This window comes from Delphinus delphis, chromosome 19, assembly GCF_949987515.2.
Source record: "Delphinus delphis chromosome 19, mDelDel1.2, whole genome shotgun sequence".
Classification (NCBI taxonomy): domain Eukaryota; kingdom Metazoa; phylum Chordata; class Mammalia; order Artiodactyla; family Delphinidae; genus Delphinus; species Delphinus delphis.
This window is the reverse complement of record NC_082701.1, coordinates 12,190,989-12,206,590: the sequence shown is the minus strand read 5'-3', so window position 1 is coordinate 12,206,590 and position 15,602 is coordinate 12,190,989. Positions and strand designations below refer to the sequence as shown.

At 62.0% G+C, this 15,602-nt stretch overlaps 1 protein-coding gene across 2 annotated transcripts; it reads left to right on the top strand.

Moving 5' to 3' along the window:
* Nucleotides 1–3,247: 3,247 nt before the first annotated feature.
* On the top strand, nt 3,248–13,638 carry FAAP100 (FA core complex associated protein 100). Of its 2 annotated transcripts, none has more exons than XM_059997179.1 (10): nt 3,248–3,412; nt 3,609–3,727; nt 4,574–5,535; nt 6,733–6,889; nt 7,433–8,205; nt 8,299–8,435; nt 9,687–9,803; nt 11,797–11,883; nt 12,303–12,440; nt 12,748–13,638. In XM_059997179.1, exons 1-9 carry the CDS (start codon nt 3,248–3,250, stop codon nt 12,432–12,434), a joined length of 2,649 nt encoding a protein of 882 aa, XP_059853162.1. In that variant the 3' UTR covers nt 12,435–12,440; nt 12,748–13,638. The 2 variants fall into 2 exon arrangements, with proteins under 2 accessions (XP_059853162.1, XP_059853163.1); XM_059997180.1 differs by having other exon boundaries at nt 12,745–13,638.
* Nucleotides 13,639–15,602: the final 1,964 nt, after the last annotated feature.

Genomic DNA, 15,602 nt, shown 5'->3' with positions numbered 1-15,602 from the left:
TCTGCTTCTGGTTTTGAGTCACTCTGTTCAGTAATGCACTTTATTTTGTCCAAAGAGAGTCGGGGGTCAACATAAGGAGTGGGGGTACCTGCCAACAGGCTTGGGCCCAGGCAGCTTAGCCATCTCCTCTTGCATAGGGGAGGGGCCCCCAGCTCCACTTTCATCCTTCCTGCCCTTGTGTGGACACACCCTCTCATGCCACCAGGCACCACAGCTCAGCGAGGGGGGCCCAGGTGCCCGGCCTCCACCAACCAGTCTGCTCCCGGTGCTCCCACTTGGGGCTTGCAGGTGTGTGTCGGTTGGGTTTGTAGTAGCATTGCCTGGACTCCAGCCCTGCAGTTGAAACAATAAAAGCACCTGAAGTGACCGCCAGCGCCCTGTTTGTCCTTCCTGGGCCCCAAGGCCTCTCCCTGCCCCGAGCCTTGACTTGCCTACCTTGTCAGGCGACTTGATGACTTTCCCCTCCACACATCACTGTTCTCTGCTGACATGTTTAGAGTATTGAAGGGTAGAGACCCACTCCTCCTGCCCAGGCTCCTTGGCCCTGTGCTCCCAGTGTAATGTCCACTGGAGGAGCAGAGCCTGGCCTCCCTCCATGCCTTTTCTGCACCTTTTCTGCCTGTCAGCCATGTGGCTGCTCCTGGCCTCTTCGTGGTGGGTGAGGTGCACTCCGCCAGGCAGCAGGTGAAGGATAGTGCCCAGAATCCCCCAGGCTTGCACAGATGCAAGGGGAGCAAGGCCTGGAGGGGACACTTGTCGAGTGACAGCCAGGGGGCGCTCCCCCTGATGTTCAGTTACCAGCCTTCACACGCACCTTACAACCCATTCTGTCCTTTGGCCACTGGCTCACTGCTCCTGAACAAGTATGTAAGAAACACTGCCCACTGATGTCCAAGGGGCCCTGGGGAGAGGCAGGCCCAGCCTAGCTTCTGGACTGGGGCGGGTGGGCCCTCAGCACCTGGCTCCAGTCCTGTCCCTGAGCTTGCCTACTTTTACCAGCAGTGTCCTGCTCTCTCTGTGGCTCAGGCTGCTGGGCTTGTTGGTTCTGTGAAGTGATGAGGTTCTGGAACGTCATCCCTCCCCCTGAAATCAAGCAAGTGGAGTGTACTGCTTGGAAATAGAACTCAGGGTCCTGCCACCCCCTTTCCTGGCATGTTCAACATGTTGGCAGGCTGTGCTGCCTATAAGTGCCTGGCACAGCCTGCAGCTTCCCTGCACATGCTGTGTCCTGTCCCTCCCCACCCCTAATGCTGTCTGGTGGTAGTTTGTCCTTGGGAAGATGTAGCCCCCACGTGTGGCATAGAGACCACTGACTGTCCACAGCACGCTCTGCTGTCTCACAGGCCTCTTGCCACAGGCCTTCCATGTACACCCACATGAGAGGCCCCTCACTCCACATCACCCCTGAGCTGGCTAAGCCCTTTGCTCTGTAACCTCTGGGGGGATCAGCGTTCAGGGCCCCCTCGCTGTTTAGATAGACTGCTGATGGTCATAAATCCTTGTATCACAGTGTGGGTCTTGCCTGGACTTGGGGCCAGGAGCCTGCTAGCCCCCCTGAGCAGAAGGGAGTGGGAGGGAGGAATGACCAACTTTACAGTGCCTGGCCAGTCAGGGCTGAACCTGGGAGGTGAGGCCTGGCCAGCTTAGCCCACCTCCCAGATGCACTTCCCCATGCGGTCATTTTCTCTAGGACAATCCTGGTGTGGTTCCCTTGGTTTCCCTTGGAAATAGTCTGGGAGGGCCAGGTTGGGAATTGGTGTGAGCATGTGGCCACAAGGATTGGTGGTCAGAAGACCAGCCAAGAACACTTGTGCACTCAGGTTGGGGGGGGGTGGGGGGGTGGAGGTGGGATTCAGAGTGGTGTTTCTCTTGAAAGGACCATGTCCTCACTTCTAGTTCCAAAAGCCACATGGGAGCTGGTCTTGAGAGGGCAAATGACAGACTGCAAATGCCATATTGATGCTGGGTCCAACCCAGAAACACTGGAACAGTAGAGGTCCACTGCCCTGGGGGTTGAGCACCAACCTCAACAAGGGGAATTAGAACTTTTGCTACTGGTTCTTTGTTTTGGCAGGTACACCAGCCTTGGTGCGGTCAGCTTAACTCAAGCCCAGAAAACACTTGGCAGCTGGGCTCCTTCAACTTGCCCTGTCTGGCCACACCCCTCCAGATGCCTCTTTCATTCATAAGTGTTTGACCTTGGAGCCTCTCCCATTGGCTTCTTAAAGGAGAGGGGTGTGATTGACCTGTCTGCAGGCACCTTTCAGGGTCGCTCTGGGTCTGTCTCATTCGGAGAACTCTTGGCCCCTTTGATAGGCACCTCTCCCCAGAGCCTTGGAGGACAGGGTTGGGAAGGAGAGGTGTCTTGCCCTGTCTTCACCCTGACCCTCCACGCTGACTGATGGTGAGCTGCCCCCCTTACCAAGGTCCAGCCAGTCATTTTCTTCATGGTCTTCTGCCCTCAACCCAGAATTCCTCTGGCTTACCCTTTTTCCCCACTGTCCGTTCAGACCAACACACCCACAGACAGTTCGTTCAGCCATGAAAGAAGGGACACTTCTGTCCATGTTAAGCTCAGACGCAGCAGTGTCCTGGGGACGGGGTAGGCGTGGGTGTGTCTCAGCAGCTCAGAAGGAGGAGACTCATCCCAGACCGAGGGTCCCTCCCCCCAGCCCCCGGCTGTGGAAGTGGCAAGACCTGACACTGCCCGCCCCCTCCTAGAATTCGCAGATCTAACCGCCCCCCAGAACGCTAGAAGGTCACTTTAGGAGCGCACCGTCCGCTCGGAGGAGACGCGTTCTGACGGGCCGCCGCCCTGGGGAAGTCAGTGTACTGGCCCGGGTCCCGGAGCCGGCCCGGCCGGCCCTCGGGCGCACGAGGGAAGCGCGACTTCGGGCGGGTCCAATGGAGCCCCGGGGGAGGACGGACGAGTGGAGAGACCAACGCCCTTGGGCTTCCCGTGTTTGGCTTTAAACACGTTGGCCCTTTGCCAAACCGTTCTGTGTCCACTAGCTTTACCTCAACGGCGTGACCTTCGACCCAGGGGCCTGGGTTCCCGCGGGGACCCCAACACCTGACGCGCAGCCGCCCCGCCCCCGGATCCGGCCCCGCCCCCGCCACGCCGCTGTACGGCGGAGGCCGCGCTGCGACCTGGGCGGCCGTAAAGCGCCGCGCCCCGTCCCGCCCCTGGCACCGGCGCTGCGAGCTCGAGACCCCTCCGGTGGCCGGGCTCCCTGGCGACCCCACGATGGCCGGCCTCGCGCCGCGGGTCGAATACCTGGCGGGCTTCTGCTGCCCGCTCGGAGGCCTGGCGGTGGGCAAGCCTCGCGTGCTGTGCCACGGGGCGGAGGTCTTCCTGTCCACCGGGAGCGAGCTGGTCTATGTCTACGACCGGGAGGGGCGGCTGCTGATCGTGAGCACCCCCTGCCGGGGAGGGGCCAGGGACCTGGGGAGAGGGCGGGGCGGAGTGGAGCGGGGTTCCTGAGCCCTGGAGGGGGCGGGGCCGGGCGGGAATCCACCGAAGGCCCGGCGTATTTGAGGAGTTTGTACTCCGCCTCTTCTGGGCCCCACGCGCCCGGCCTGACTCTGCGTTCTCCCCGGACGTCCAGGCCGTGTACAAGTTTCCCGGTAAGGTGTGGCACCTGGAGCTCCTGGCCCTTCGCAGGGCGCTCTACGTTCTGTGCGCCCGGAGTGGCATCTACTGCTTGTCTTTGGACCAGGCGAGCAGGTGAGGCATGGTCGCTGGACGGCACTGCTTTGGGCGGGTCCACACTTGCCTCTCCGGGGTTGAGGCGAACATGGCCTCAGATGGGCTTCTCGCTGTCTCTGACTGGTACTTCCCTGCCCTCCTCAAACACTGCCCCTGTGACCTATACGGTCCTTTTACCCCTGGACTGGGTTCAGAATGAGCGCTCACCAGGCCTCCAAGGTGGGGATGGTGGGCTCAGGGCCAGCTCTGAAGTCTTGGGGGCCCCTGTCCTCAGCACCTGCCTTCTCTAACAGGCTCCTGCTCACAGAGAATTCTTAGTAAACGGGGTTCAAGCGGCTGAGTCTGCAGCCGGAGCAGGATGCTGCCCCTTTGGCTTTGATGGGCCTTGGTGGGTCTGGCATGACACACCTATGAGGTGGGTCTCTGTGAACCCTGAGTCAGTGGTTAAAGGAGTTTCACCATCCCCCCCCCCGCCTCCGCCACCCCTCAGTACCAGTGCAGAGCCTAGAGCCTAGACTCGGGCACCTATTCACTACTGGTTTAGAAAATAAAAAGGTAGCAGGTGTGATTCACGGCTGAGGCCTTGGGGGTCTGACAGTTCTGCACTGATGAGAATTTTCTGTCCAAACCCCATTTCTGGAAGGCTTGGTACATCCTATTATGCACGTGTCCCTGGGCGACTGGTGGGGAGCAAAGCAGTCCGTGGAGCAGGTGGGAGGCACTGTGGCACGCCAGCTGCTCCCTGGTGGCTATAAGTCACTGAGATCGCTCCTTGTACAGACCCCAGGCCCATCATGTCAGTGGTAGGCTGTCACGAAGGGAGCTTGTGAGCACTGTAACTGACATTTGCCTGTGTTCTCAAAGGTCTGTGAGCCGGGATGACAAGGATGACAGGGACGACCAGGACAGTGAGGATGGGCAGGTCGATGAGCTCCCTGTCCCTGTGATCCCCGTGCACCCAGACACCTGTGTGCTCCCCAGTGCCACACTGCATGCCTTCACCGTGCTCGATGACGTGCTCATCACCCTGGCACAGGGCCCCACCCAGTGGAAGGTGCAGCTGTTTGAGTGTCCGTGTCCAGGGGAGGACCCTAGGCCCGGAGGCCAGATTGGCGAGGTGGAGTTGTCCACCTGCACCCCCCCAGCTGGGAGCCTGGGGGAGCCCACAGCCCCCCGCTTCCTCCCAGTGCTGTGCTGTGCGTCACCACCAGGCTCCAGGGCCCCACATGGCCACCCGTGGGGCTCTGGGGGCGTCACGCTGGAGGGGGCCCTCTTTGGGCTACTCTTTGGAACCGATGCCTCCCTCCTGGAGTCGCCCGTGATCCTCTGCGGTCTCCCCGATGGCCAGCTCTGCTGTGTGGTCCTCAAGACCCTGGTCACCTCTAGGTCTGCCCCTGGTGATCCGAAGGCCCTTGTCAAGATCCTCCATCACCTGGAAGAGCCTGTCATCTTCATTGGAGCCTTGAGGACAGAGCCGCTGTCCGAGGATGTGGAGGACGTGTACTGTGACTGCCTGGTGGCACTTGGTCACCATGGCCGGACACTGGCCATCAAGGCCAGCTGGGACGAGGCAGGGCATCTGGTGCCAGAGCTGCGGGAGTACAGCCTCCCGGGGCCTGTGCTCTGTGCGGCCTGCGGCAGGGGCGGCCGTGTGTACCACAGCACCCCCTCGGACCTCTGTGTAGTGGACCTGGCTCAGGAGGTCTCCCCCTGGGACCTCACGCAGCGTGACGGGGCCCCAGGAGGCCTGCCCTCTCTGCTGTGTCCAGCCAGCTTGAGTGTCTGCAGCGTCGTCACCCTCTCTGTGTCATCTAGGGCGCCTGAAGGTACGAGCCACGGCTGAAAGCAAAAACCAAAGCCATGGGGTGGGTGGAGCCTCTTTGATGTCTCCTCCCTGTGAACTGTCCGTTCTCCTCTCCCTGCCTCATTCCTGTTCTCCATAAAACTGCCCGGGCAGGCCTACCCTCCCCTGGCATAGCCTCATGGTTGATGCTTCTTGTCTTGGGGTCCTGTGTGGGTTTAGGGGCGGGGGCTGTGCTACTCTGCCTGGGTAGGGTCTACACCTGAGTGACCCTGGGCAAGAGCATCTTCCCATGGCCAGTAGTGCAATGGAAATTCAAATTGGTTTAGGTCAAACCTTTATGGGTTTTTTTCACACTTCCTTACCATGTGGCCTCCAACGAGTCCACCCTGCACCAAAGGCAGGGGGCATCGCCAAGCTCTGATGTGTGTGTTCTCCCCAGACAGAACCGGAGGGGGTTTCAGCCATGTTTGCCCAATGTTAAGGGGGAGATATAAGAGCCCCCCTCCCCCTAGCGCATATTCCCCTTAAGATAGCCTAAGAATGCATTGTAAGGCCTACCGTGGACCATACTTGATACGAAAGAAATGCTTTTGAAGTGAAAAGACTGCTGTCTTTCCCACAGGGAAAGAGAGACACATGTGGCAGGGAATGGGGGAGCCACACCTCTGGGTGGGTCTCAGGGCCTAGTGGTACTGGACTTGGAGAACCAGCAGGTCACAGGAGATGGAGCCTGTTTCCCGGGGAGCTCCCTGGTAGGCCAGGAGTGGGAAAGGAGACAGAAAGATGTCGAGGAGAGGCGGCAGGCTTCTAGAAAGGCCCCAGTGAGAGCCGACTGGCCAGTGGAGGAGGCCTGGGGCCTGTGTAGCACCTCCTTCTCTTAGGAAATCTCAGAGCAGCTTTGCTAGGGGTTGGGAGGGCTGTTGAAGGGGGGATGCACCCAGCTGATTTGATGGCCCTTGTCTGGTCCCTTTTAGTCCTGTCCATGTACAAGATGACACCTCTGCTGTGCTGACACCCAGTCCCAGGGAGGGCCCTTCACAGCATATGCCCAGCCCAGTACACACCCCAGGCTCTTCGGGGATGTCTCCAGAACCCTCTTTTCCTCACCTGAGCACAGGCGTTCTGCCAACACTTATCTGAGTCCTGGGAACTGCTGCATGTTCCCAGCAGCATGCCTCTCCCTGCCCGTTGACCAGGCCCCATGTGTGTCCGCCTGCAGGGGGTGCTGAGCTCCTGGCCCTGTCTGCCAAAGGCCGGCTGATGACCTGCAGCCTGAACCCGCACTCTGAGACGCCTCACCCCACCAGAGTGACCTCGGCGAATGCTGGCCAAAAAATTAAGGAGTTGCTGTCTGGAATTGGCACTGTCTCTGAGAGGTGACCAGTGGGCTGAGACTCGGGCAGAGGCTGGCATGGTGTCCACGGAAGGCGGTGTCCTGGGTGGTGGCACTGGTCCGGGACAGGCCTGTTACTTTGCCTCTGACCCCCGCGATAGCCCCAGACGTTGTGTTGCCTGGCCAAAGGCGGCACTAAAGGCCAGCTGTGGGCGCCAAGCCCCTGTGTTTTAGGGTCATTTCTAGGGTGCCTGCCATCCTCTGGGATGTCACTGTGGCACCGCAGAGGAGCAAAGGAGCCAACTTGGAACACGTTGGGGAGCCCGGTGGGGGTGGCCAGCCCCACCGTGGGCACCCCTGGCTCAGTGGCCCTGAAGGGGGTGGGGGGAAGTCTCCGTGAGCCCGGTGGGCGAGGCCAGGCTGCCAAGTACAGGCTGCCCCAGCTCCATCCTCTGCTGCTGGAGAAGGAGGTTGGGTCAGACGATTGCATGGGCAGGACAGGAGCCCCTGAGGTGGGGGCTCTTCACCTGACGCTCGAGGAAGAACGAGGTCTGGGCCCTCCCTCAGCAGCCATGTCTGTTTCCAGAGTGTCTTCTCTGAAGAAGGCGGTTGACCAGCGGGACAAGGCCCTGACCTGCCTCAACGAAGCCATGAACGTGAGCTGCGCCCTGCTGTCGAGCCGGGAGGGTCCCAGGCCCATCTCCTGCACCATCAGCACCTCCTGGAGCCGCCTGCAGCTGCAGGACGTGCTGACAGCTACCTGCCTGCTGGAGAACAGCAGCGGCTTCAGCCTGGACCGGGGCTGGGCCCTGTGCATCCAGGTGCGCCGCAGCTCCCGGGCCTTGGACCTGGACTCGGCTGTCTCGGCCATCACCTACACCATCCCCGTGGACCAGCTCGGCCCTGGCGGTCAGCGTGAGGTGACGCTGCCTCTGGGCCCGGGAGAGGACGGTGCGCTTGACCTGCCCGTGACCGTGTCCTGCGCACTCTTCTACAGCCTCAGGGAGGTCGTGGGTGGGGCCCTTGCCCTCACGGACCCTTTCAAGGACCCCTCTTCGAATGAACGCACCCCTGACGTCCTGCCTGAGCAGGACGGCGTGTGCTTGCCCCTGAGCGAGCACACGGTGGACATGCTGCAGGGCCTGCGCTTCCCCGGCCTGGCTGCACCCCACACGCAGGCCCTGGGCCCACTCAGCCCTGCCAGGGACCCCATCCACACCTTCCTGGAAACTTGCTGCGGGCCAGTCAGCCAGCCCGCAGGACCAGCGTCCCTGCGGGCCAAGTACCTGCCCCCGTCAGTGGCCACCGTCAAGGTGTCGGCAGAGTTGCTCAGGGCCGCCCTAGGGGACGATCACGCAGGTTGGTGGCACCAGCTGGCTTCGCTGAGGCCTGGGACCCTTCCTCCCTCTCCCAGGATCTGATCGGCCTCACAGCCGCACCTCTCTCCTCCAGGCGTGTCCCTGTGTTCTGCCACCCTGCAGTGGCTCCTTGCCGAGAATGCCATCGCGGACATCGTGAGGGCCCAAGCACTGTCCTCCGTCCAGGGAGTGGCCCCAGATGGCACTGATGTCCACCTCATCATCCGCGAGGCAAGCAGGGGTCAGCTGTCCTGCCTGTGGGGAAATCGGCCTCGACATCAGCAGTTCTGAGTAGGGTCCCTGGGTTGCTCGAGAGGAATCAGATTCTGGGGCCCACCCTCCAGAGGATTCCGACACATCCGAGTTCGAGAGGCGGGCTGTGATGGGGTGGCCTTCGTGGGGCCAGGGGCAGCGTCGGCTCCCAGCCAGGTCTCCATGAGTACCGCCCTGTCCAGCGCTCTCCACGCGTGGCCCCTGCCCTGCGTACTGCTGGAGTTCACAGCCAGCCCGAGCGGGTTGCTCACTTGTACCCCCAGGGGCAGCACGAGCGACTCCAGACTCCAGGCCACTAAACCCCTAGACCACCAGGGTGCCGGGCCCCATCACAGACGCCCCATGTGCAGGGGCCGCTGAGACACCAAGGTGGAGCTCAGTCCTCTAGCCCCATTCCTCGCACAAACCTTCCTTCCCGAGACCCTCCTGGCAGCCTCGGGGTCATGTCCAGCAGACCCTTGTGCTACTGCGTTGGAAGCTCTGGCGGAGCATCCCGTGTGGCCGGGCACACCTTGCTGAGGATGGTGGTTGGAGGCTGCCCACTAGACAGCCTTTTCAGGTCAGGCCACGATTAGGCAGTGTCAAGGTCGGGTGTCCCTGGGGCCTGGTGGTGGTTCTGCAGGTGGCGGAGAGGGGTGGGTGCCCCAGTGCGTCCTACGATTCCAGAAGGAAGAGCTGCCGGAGACAGAGTCCTTCCTAAGGTCCCTAGGCCCCTGGGGTCTTGCCTTGTGTCCTGGCTCTCACCCATCTTCGCCAGATCTCATGTTTGGCTGGAGGGCACTGGGCTGACCTCACTTGCCCAGCCCCCTCCCTGTTCTCACACCTGCAACCCTGACCCTGCTGTCTAGTGCCTCAGGATGCACAGTGTGGGCCATGGTGGGTCCGGGCGTGGGCTGTCCGTGGCAGTGCAGCCACAGCAGGCACTGAGTGAGTGCCACGGATCTGGATGCCGAGGGAAGAGGGGTCTTCCTGGACAGATATTCCAAAGGAGCAGCTTTGCTGTTGCTTGGCTAGCTGGTTCTTCAGGTGAAAATTCACGTTGAGTGTGGAGATCAGCCCCGGGAGCCCCCTGAGCTTTGCCCACAGTGGGATGTAGAGCGCGAGCCCAGGCTTCACGCGCCGCTGCCAGCTTGGACACTCCCGCCGGCCACGCTGCCCTCGGGTAGGTCAGGGCTGTGGACGGCCAGTGAGGTTCCTTGTGTGTTGCAGGTGGCTGTGACCGACCTGTGCCCAGCAGGGCCCATCCAGGCCATGGAGATCCAGGTGGAGAGCTCCTCTCTGGCCAACATGTGCAGGGCACACCACGCCATCGTCGGGCGTTTGCAGGTCTGTCGGTCATCATGGGCTTGTTTGGGAAGTCTCTGTGGGGTGGTGGGGACACAGGACCCTGGTGGTCTGTGGCTTCCTGCCTGGGGTTGCAGGTAAGCTGTGGGCGGTTGGGAGGTGGGTGGGGGACTTGCTGCTCACCCTCCTGGCAGTAGCTCCTAGTGGCCTGTGAGCACACGTGGTAAAGGGAGACAGTCCACTGGAGACCAGCGTGAGATTTCTTCTACACTCGCATGGAGAAGCCATGCTCGGGCCCTGGGACCAGGTGTCTGCTCGTCTGGGCCTCCACGTCTTCGCCAAGAAAGCGGGAGTTGGCCGCCAGCCCCTCCCATACACACAGCCCCAGGGGCCCTTCCTGCTGCTTCACTGCCACGCGCGGCTGCTGGGGCTTCAACCCCAGGATCTGAGGGGAGGTCTTTGTGTTCCGGAGGGAAGCTGTCAGCTAGTGCCCTTGGCAGGCTGGGCACAGGGTCAGGTGGCCCATCTCCTGCCTGTTCTGAGTGTGTGCACCCCCTCGGCTGCGCAGAGGGGTCCGAGGTGGCAGTTATCAACTGATTCCCACGCTTTTCCTTAAACATGGACTTTGTGTCAGCCTCACCTGGGAACTTGGTGCACGTCCCCAGGCCCCACCCCAGACCCCAAGAGTCGGAGAACCTGCAGTCCAAGCTCCGCCAGGGATCCGAGGCTGCTGTTCTAGACCTACCAGTGCACCCAGGCGAGCCTGGGGGCCAAGCCATGACCAGAGGTCCCCCTCAGGCACTACTGTGATGGCCCTGCTGTGGCACATCCATGGCTTCACTCCCGGGCTCAGGAGTCCCCTGTCCCTAGAGCCTGCATTTCTCTCCCCCAGGGGGCGCCCCGTGTTGCTCTTGCGGGCCTGAAACAAGCAGGGCTGTCTCCAGACCCGCTGAGCGCGGCAGTTGAGAGGTGGACAGTTAGTGAGAAGCTGGGAGAGGAGCATACCGACCAGACTTCCAGCAAGAAGGGGAGTTAGTGTCCTGGGGCTGCGGGAACAAAGTGCCGCAGATGAGACACAGTGCGTTCACTTTGGAGACAGGGATCCACGTGTCCGTAGGGTGGTTCCTTCTGAGGCCTCTCTTCTGGGCGCGTGGATGGCCGACTCCTCCCTATGTCCTCATATGGTCATCCCTCTGCATATCCGTGTCCTGATCTTTTCTTAGAAGGACACCAGTCCTATGGGAGTAAAGCCAACCCACGTGACCTCGTTTTAACTTGCTTATCTGTGGAGACCCTCTCTCCAAACACAATCACCAGGGGTGCTGGGAGCTGGGGCTTCCAAGTGTGAATTTGGGAGGCATGCTTCAGCCCCCAGTGGAACGCTGGGGACACTCCCTTGATGGGAATCTTCTTGTGGGCTGCAGACCTCTGTCCTCCGTCTGCTGACACTATGCTTGTGGAATGGGAGTGTTCTCGTGACAACTGGCGTTCATTCACCTGGCCGCTTGGAATCTGGGGGGCCTTGTCAGGTTTACAGCTTCTGCCACTGGCAGCATCTCCTGCTGCCCCTTGGGGTGTCGGGGTCTCTTCTCAGTGCTCTGCCCTGGAGGCCAGCGGGAGCCTTGCTTCCTGGGTCAGTCTGCAAGCTTGGGTTCAGCCCTGAGAGCCGGCCAGACTGCCTCCAGAAAGCAGGACGTGAAGCAGCTCTTTCATGGGCCAAGATAGGAACAGCGGTGCCAAGGCCTGAGGCCAAGGATGGGGAAGGGGTGGCGGTAGGAGGTGGGTAGTGAGGGGAAAGGGCTGAGAAGAAAGTTACTTCCAAGTAAATGATCGTCAGGGTGGGGCTAGCATGCCCTGCCGCCGGAGGTGAAGGTTAACTGGGGGCGAGGCAGGGAGGCCTGATGGATGGTTCGGGGAGGGAGAAGGGCCACCTGCCTCTGCGGGCTGGAGGACAGGTGCCAGGAGCCCCGGGCGCTACGTTGGGACACACGGGAGAAGCACCCTCTCCAGCCGTGTGCCCCTTGTGTCCCCCCAGAGGCTGGTCATGGAGCAGGCTGCCCGGGGCTCCAGCCCGCCTGACCTCCGCCTGCAGTATCTCCACCAGATCCAGGCCAACCATGAGGTGAGGTCCTTCAGGGATCCACGCCCGGAACCTTCCCCCAGCCTGGGCTCCTCTGGGGACACGCACAGGCACTGGGGTGTTGCCCAGCTTGGCAGGGGCTCCCAGTCCTCACAGCCGAGTCGGGTCTGGGCTCCTGCTGCAGGGGTGAGGTGGGGACAGAGTGGGCATGGCCACTCCTCCAACCTGTCCCACATTGGCTAGGACACGCTTGTCCCCTGGGGACATGGTCTTCCCTCAGCCCAGCCACGCCTCCTGTCCCGAGGGGTCATCACGTTAAGGCCACAGATGAGTGTTTTTCCTGGACCACCTACCACAGTCCGAGTAGGATCTGCGCATGGTGGGTGTCCCCCAGAGGGACCCGCTGACGTGCCCAGTGGGAAGGTGGGGCCCTAGCTGTTGCCGCCCATTCCTTCCTGTAGACGCTGCTGCGGGAGGTGCAGACCCTGCGGGACCGGCTGTGCACGGAGGACGAAGCCAGCTCCTGTGCCACCGCCCAGAGGCTCCTGCAGGTGTACAGGCAGCTCCGCAGCCCCAGCCTCCTCCTGCTGTGATGCCAGGTAAACCCCACCCTGCCCCGGCTCTGTCCCTGCTTCCGGCCCCTCTAACAACTCACAGTACCTTCATGGTTTTATGGAGAAAACCTGGCTCCTGACCTGGGCGGCACTGTGGGCCTGGTTACAGCTGGGGAAGGTCTGGGGTGAGTGCAGCTGGCCCCCCGGATAGCCACCTGGCACCCCGGGGGGGGGGTGTGCTCAGAAGAGGCAGCTCGTTTAGCAGGTGTGTCAGGGTAGCGAGGTGGTCTGTGACCCCGCTGGGCAGGGGCCTGCTCGTCCTCCCGCATCACTGCTTCCTTTCCTCCAGCAGCTGCCACGGCCTCTGCGCTCAGCCTCGACACCGCTGGGCCGCCTCCCACCCAGAACGTCGGGGCTGGATCACGGACATCCCTCCACTCGGAAGCAGGGCCCCGGCCATGGGGTCCAGACTCCAGAGCAGGAGCGTCGTTGCTCTAGCGGCCTGCAGAGGCCGCAGAGACAGGGCTTCTGGGTTGAGCCTCGGGCGGGTGTGTTTTGGTGGTTGTCGCATTCCCACCGTGGTGCCCAGAGCCCAGGGCTGCCCCTCTTGGCAGCACCACCCGCCCACCCACAGACCTGTTGTCCAGCACTGTCCACACCTGTCCGGCTGCCTCGCTCTGGGTGCCTTGGCCCCGCTTCTCTGCAGCCGCTGGGGTTACCGGTGGGAGGTGCTCCCTGTGACCAAAGCACAATGACTGTGGGGGAGGGGGTGTTCCTGCAGGTGCCCTGTGGCCAAAACAACAACTTGGTGCCTCTGGCCGGGGCCACACCCAGCGCCCAGCACTGTGCATTGTTTCCAAGGGTCCCTGGGGGCAGACAGCAGCCCCAGCGTGGCTCCGGTGCTTGGGGGGGGTGTCTCTCCCCCAGACTTCACGCGGTGCTTTCCTGCTGGTGCTTTCTTGCTGTGTGTGCAGGGCCTGTGAGGCACCCGCCTCAAGAAGTGACACTTCTGGTGCTCTGCCTTGGCCTTGGCTGTTTTTTAGCTCTCCCCCTTCAGTCTGGTGGCAGGTTTGACCTGGATTCCTGGACACACCCCCAGCTCCAAGCCCCCAACAAGTCTGGTGGCCACTGCACGGCCCAGATGCGCCTTGAACTGACCTCTAGGGGGCCCTCAGGCCAGCAGGAAGCTTCAACACTGGAGTGAAGTGGTCCCTGCGGGGCCGTTCAGGCCATGAGGGTCGCTGCCCAGGAGGACCAAGGCCACCTCCTCATCGCCCTCCATGGAGGGAGGGGGGCTGGTGGGGTGCTCCAAGTTGGGGTCTGGGAGAGTGGCTGATCGCCACATGGACCCAGCACTGAAGGGTTCTTCAAGGTGGGAGGAAGATGGGGAGGGGGGCCAGCCCACTCAGTACTGTCCTGTTCCTTCTGTCCCTGAGTTTGCTGGGAGCAGTGTGACAGCTGCCTTCTCCACGATGAGCAAGCAGTCCACCTCCAGCTTCTGCTGGTCCTTAATGCAGCGTGGAGGGGAGCTGTGGCCCAGCCAGTGAAGGGCCTGCACCCCCTTAGTCCTGTCCCCAGCTGTTTCTGAGGGTCATCTTTCTGTCACCTCCCTGAGTGCCACGGGGGAGGATGGAGTGGCCAGTCCAGCCCAAAGGGACCCCCAAGCACTCTTCCCTGCCTCCCCTCTCCAGCTGCTGCCCCAGGCTGTGCGGGCTCCACTCAGCGATTGTCTGAAGCCAAGTCCACTGTCTGGTCAAGGTCAGCAAACAGGAAACCCCTCCTTGGCACCCTGTGGAGCACCTGAGCTCTGGTGCCAGCTTCTTTCAGGTCAAGAGTGCCCCACAGATGAGCCCCCAACCTTCCTGTCCCATATGCCACCAGGGGGCAGTGCAGACCACAGCTCAGGACAGTCACTCGGTCCCTCTGGGGCCAGGCTCCTGCATCTGGTACTTGCATGGTCAGTTGGAGCCCACTTTGAAGTGTGTTGGCCCATTTGGCTCCCAGCCCTTCTTCATTCCTAAGGTGAGGGGAGGCCAGCAAGGTGGGGAGTCAGCCAAGGGGGGCCCTGGGGAGAGACTGGGGAGGGGTCCTTGCTGGTCTTCCCCATCCCCAGGATGCCTCACCCCTTCCTGTCCTCCCTGGCCATATGTGTCCACTCCCCTCTGGAACCAGCTCTGTACTCCTTCCTTGCTGCCCTCCTTTCCCAAAGTGCCTCACACTGGCCAGACTCACTGGAGGTGGGGCTTCAGGCCCCAGGCAAGGGTGGGGGCTGCCCAGGGTGGGGAGAGGGGTGTGGGCTGAGGGGAAGGGTTCATGAGGTCACCTGTGTCTGTGGTCTCCCCCTACTTCAGGCTCTAGACTGTACCCCCAGCCCTCCATCACCCCAGTCCCCAAGGTCCAGGCCAATCCCTGGGGGCATGCCTCTCACCCCACTCCCACCTCCAATGGTCCAAGGTTACCCAGCTCATAAGAGACACTGCCCTGGGTGGGGGTCCTTGGGGACCCAGGGGTTTTGGGTGCCAGCTGGTTTGGGGAGGCACATGGGTGAACCATGGGCCTTGTCCTGGTCATCCACCCTTCCTAGGCTGGGTGGCAGCAGGCTGGTGCAGAGGCTGAGAAGGGTCCTCTCCCCCATGGCTGACCACAGCCCTGTTTGGGACAGGTGGGTGTCACTTCTCCATCAGGTGCTTCCAGGATTCTCTAAGACCCCGCCTTTGGGGAAGGGAGCAGTGATGTGCGCTGTGGAGACTCCAAAGACCCTCTGACCTACCTGACTTGCTGGGGCCTAGGACCAGGCTCCTTCCAGCTCCCCCACCCCACCCCGGTCCTGCTGAGCAGAGTGGGGGTCCCCTCTCCCGGGCTTAGGGAGGGACGTGCGCCAAGGAGACACAATCCCGGGGGCAGGGGGCGGACAAGAGGAGGCCCGGGACTGGTTGTCCAGGGTGGGGTTGTGGGACGTTCAATCGGCTGGACCCCCTGGACAAGCCCCAACCTTGGATTTTCTGGGCATGAGGGATTGGGGGGTAGGGGGTAGTTGTCCAGCGGCCATCGCAGGAGCCCCAGGGCGGAGGGGCCGGGGACTGCTCCTGTGCAGCACTCTGAGACCAGCGAGCCTGCAGACCCTCCGCGCACACCCTTCCCCACCCCGAGCGGCGCCACTGACCCGCGAGCCGCTGGTCACAGACACGGTTTAATGGGGGACAGGAG